This window comes from Malus domestica, chromosome 14, assembly GCF_042453785.1.
Source record: "Malus domestica chromosome 14, GDT2T_hap1".
NCBI classification, from domain to species: domain Eukaryota; kingdom Viridiplantae; phylum Streptophyta; class Magnoliopsida; order Rosales; family Rosaceae; genus Malus; species Malus domestica.
The window spans coordinates 18,118,368-18,123,095 of record NC_091674.1 but is presented as its reverse complement, the minus strand read 5'-3'; the positions used below and the strand labels follow the sequence as shown (position 1 = coordinate 18,123,095).

At 48.1% G+C, this 4,728-nt stretch overlaps 1 protein-coding gene across 1 annotated transcript; it reads left to right on the top strand.

Moving 5' to 3' along the window:
* Positions 1-437: 437 nt before the first annotated feature.
* Positions 438-3,959, top strand: LOC139191201 (uncharacterized). Its single transcript, XM_070811773.1, has 3 exons — positions 438-1,009; positions 1,634-3,298; positions 3,602-3,959. The coding sequence occupies exons 1-3, from the start codon at positions 438-440 to the stop codon at positions 3,957-3,959; spliced, it is 2,595 nt and encodes an 864-aa protein (XP_070667874.1).
* Positions 3,960-4,728: the final 769 nt, after the last annotated feature.

The window sequence follows — 4,728 nt, the reverse complement described above, 5'->3', positions numbered from 1 at the left end:
CAAATGTGTCATTCCGCTAATAGTGAATATTGCCGGTCGCATTCACATGACCGCCTTTTTCATGGTCGATTCTAAAACCGAGTATAATGCATTACTCGGTCGAGATTGGATTCACCAAACCAGCTGTATTCCTTCCTCATTGTATCAAGTGCTCATTTTTTGGGACGGCAAATCGGTCATTGTTCACCCGGCCAATAGCCAACCCTTCGAAACCAACATGATCCAAGCACGGTACTATGATGACCACGTCGGCTATATTACTTTGCAAGGCTTCAATGATGAAGGACGGCCGACTCGGATTTCTGTTCAGAAAGCTATCGAGGTTGGCGCCGAGACTGTCCACCAGGATTCGGTGAGACTCGGATTAGCCAACTTTCTCCCCAAAGCCGATGTTTGACACCGATCGGGAGGAACGAAGGGCTGCGGTGTCATCTACTATGGAACGACTGCTGGCCCATTGGTATACTATATCTCAACAACCAAATTCGGGCGTTAACCTCGTCGAGTTCCTTGCCGAAGGAAATAATGGTCCTGTCTTATCCCTTGACAAAGTTCGAGCCGTCCCGGCCGAGCTCGAAGATCATCAGCCCCAAGTTAAGGACCCCCTAGAAGAGATTAATGTTGGGACGGCCGACGACCCATGGCCTTTGTTTATTAGTGCATTACTTCCCCAACAAATTAAGGACGAACTTCGTGCCTTGCTTACAGAGTTCAAAGATTGTTTTGCTTGGAGCTACCATGAAATGCCCGGTTTAGATCGCACTCTCGTCGAGCATGAATTACGTATTAAGCCCGGATGCAAACCTTTCCGGCAACCAGCTCATCGATTCTCAACCGAAGTGCAACTCGGCATCAAGGACGAACTGATTCGACTTTTGAAAGTCGGGTTCATTCGGACAGCTCGATATGTGGAATGGTTGGCGAATATCGTTCCTGTCTTAAAGAATAATGGTGCACTGCGCATCTGCATCGATTTCAGAAATCTGAATCTGGCAACTCCCAAAGATGAGTATACAATGCCGATTTCAGATCTATTAATCGATGCCGCGGCGAATCATGCGATCTTATCCTTTATGGATGGACATGCCGGGTACAACCAAATTTTCATTGCTGAAGCCGATGTGCACAAAATTGCTTTCCGCTGCCCGAGGGCACTCGGCACTTACGAATGGGTTGTTATGCCATTCGGCCTCAAAAATGCCGGCGCCACATACCAACGGGCAATGAACACCATATTCCATGACTTAATTGGAACCATCGTCGAAGTCTATATTGACGATGTTGTAATTAAATCCAAACAACAGCGGACTCATGTGGATGATCTCTAACAGGCTTTCCTCCGTATGCGCCAACACAATCTCAAAATGAATCCTGCCAAATGTGCATTCGGTGTGTCGGCCGATAATTTTCTCGGTTTCCTGGTACATCACCTGGGATTGAAGTGGACGAAAATAAAGCACGTGCAATCATCAGTGCTCCACCACCGACTACGAAGAAACAGCTGCAGTCCTTACTCGGCAAGATAAATTTTCTCCGCCGATTTATAGCTAACTCGGCAGGGAAAATGAAAGCGTTTTCAACACTTTTGAAACTCAAGGACTCGGATACATTTGCATGGATGAACGAGCATCAGGCGGCGTTTACACAAATCAAAGTCTCCCTCACAACACCACCTGTCCTTGTTCCACCGTGGTAAACCCCTCAAACTATATATCTCGGCGGCTGAAGAGTCCATCGGCTACCTCATTGCCCAAGACAATGAGGCCGGGCGAAAGCAGGCTATTTTTTACCTCATTCGAAATCTTAATCCACCGGAGATCAATTATTCCACCGTTGAGAAGCTCTGTCTTGCCGTGTTCTTCGCCGCCTCCAAGCTCCGGCATTACATGCTTCCGTCAGTCACACAAGTCATTGCCCAGACCGACGTTATCCGGTACATGCTTACCCGGCCAATCGTAAAAGGGAGAATTGGGAAGTGGACGATGGCGTTGTCCGAGTTTAGCCTGCAATACGTGCCCCATAAAGCTGTCAAAGGCCAAGCATTGGCCGATTTCCTTGCTCATCACCCCTCCCCCTACGGTTTTGGGGACACTGATGTCGAAATCGGCATGGTTGAAACGCGCGACAACTATTGGACGATGTATTTTGACGGGTCCAGTACTTCATCCTCGGCCGGCGTTGGAGTTATCATTCAATCTCCTAATCACGATCGTTGGTATTTTTCGCTTAAGTTGGATTTTGACTGCACCAATAATCAGGCCGAATATGAAGGCCTAATCATCGGCCTTGGCCTCCTTCATGACTTGCGGGCCACCCGTGCCCTCGTCCTCGGCGACTCTGAGCTTGTGATTAACCAACTTAATGGGTCTTTCCGCTGCATGAGTTGTACCCTGGCACCCTACCACATGGTTGCCAGCTATTTGGCCGAGTCCTTCGACGGTATTACGTTCGAACATATTTCCTGGATCCATAATACCAACGCGGACAAGTTGGCTCAAATTGCCTCTGGTGCACAACTCCTGGGGGGCAAGCTAGGCCGGGAAATACCGGTGTTACAACAACTATACCCAGCCTTGGTCAACCAGCAGATCCTCCGGCGCGACGATGCATTACGCACTCGGGTCATGTCTTTACCTTCGTTGCTAGACCGACAAGATACTATAGAGGTTTGCACCGTCGAGGCAACACCGGATGATTGGAGAAAACCCATTATGCAATACCTTGACAATCCCAATGGAAAACATAGTCGCAAGACACGAGTCCACGCCACGAACTATGTCACGTACCAAAACGAGTTATACCGAAAAGGGGAGGATGGATTGCTACTGCTATGCCTCGGCCCCCAAGAGGGTGCTCGGGCGGTCACAGAAGTCCATGAAGGGGTTTGCGGAGCTCATCAATCCGGACGAAAAATGCGATGGCTACTTCGACGACACGGTTACTTTTGGCCAAGAATACTAAAGGATTGTATCGAGTTTGCACGAGGATCCGTACAATGCCAAATCCACGGACCTATACAAAGGGTCCCGGCCGAATCATTTCATTCGGTTATCAAACCAAGGTCGTTTAGAGGATGGGCCATGGACGTAATCGGCAAAATCACACCATCTTCCGGAGCTGCCAAGCACACATGGATAATAGTCACAACCGATTACTTTACTAAGTGGGTCGAAGCAAAATCATATGCCGAGCTAACGTCTAAAGAAGTTTGCGATTTTGTGGAGGAACACATTATGACCAGGTTTGGCGTACCAGAAACGATCATAACTGACAATGGAACAATCTTCACAGCCGAAAGGTTTAAAGAGTATACGGCAAATTTAAAAATTCGGCTCGAACAGTCTACACCGTATTATCCACAAGCGAATGGGCAGGCCGAGGCAAGTAATAAAGTGTTGATCGGCATCCTCGAAAAAATAATAAAAGAAAGACCCGGCATGTGGCATTTGAAGTTGAACGAGGCATTATGGGCATATCGAACATTGCCCTGATCGGCTTTTGCGACAACCCCGTATGCATTAACCTACGGACACGATGCAATGTTACCAGTCGAGTTAAGCATAAATTCGTTGTGATTAATTGAACAAAGTAGTTTGTTTAGCGTCGAATACAATCAGTTCATGAGACAGGAATTAAAAGATTTGGAAAAAGCACGACTTGACGCTTATAACTTACTGGTGGCACAAAAACGTATTGCCAAGCGAGCCTATAATCAAAAGGTGCGTCATAAAACATTCGGCGAGGGTGAATTGGTTTGGCAAACGGTGTTACCTGTAGGACTAAAAGACCCTAGGTTCGGCAAGTGGTCGCCAAATTGGGAGGGGCCGTTCGTTGTGCATAAAGTATACGGAAAAGGGGCGTATCATCTCAAAGACCGGACCGGTGTAGTGCACAGATTACCAATCAATGGGAAGTTTTTAAAAAAATACTATCCGGTCACATGGGAAATGCGGGAATAGAAAACCAATTTATTAAGATTGATAAGCATGTACAAAATGAGTAAGTCGATCGGTTTACATTCAAGGACATTCAAGGTGAAGAGGGTAGAAGAGTGCCGAGCAGAGCCTTCAACTCCAACCACCGCACCTCGCCCATGATAACCTCGGCTTGCCGGTTCCTCTTATCCAGCTTCAACCGCTCGACCCGTTTTGTGTTCGCCGCATACTCAGTTAGGCAATCTTTTCCGCCTGACTCAAAGTCATTAGCAAACTCAGAGGCAATGGCCGACCTACGTTTCGCTAGTTCGGCCATTTGACGGTCGAGCTCGGCCAATACTTCTCCTTTTGCCTTTAAAACGTTGATTTTCGGACGGAGAGTGTCTTGGACGGCCGTGGCAGCTTGCAGGTCTTGTTCGGCCTTTAGAGCAGTCTGGAAGATACTAAATGTCTCTCGAACCCGCTCCAAGGCAGACGATGCCCGAATGATAGCATCTCCGCTCAGACGACCGTCAGCTCCGAGGTCGTTCAGACATGCGCCAAGCAAGTCAAGACCGTTGCGCTCGAGTACTTGCGACGCCGAAAGCGACAAGACTTCTCGCAACTGAGTTAGAGCGGTTGAATCGGCAGTTTCAGTCGCGGCGGCCGAAGGACCAGACCCTGCCGTTGTGCTGGAGAGGAGGGCTTTGAATTCGACCTCCCATGAAGCCTGCACACACAAATCAGGTTAAGCTCAAAAGAAGTCATGAAAAGGATAACAAGAAGGTTTCGTTTTTTAACCTGCCGAGAGGAG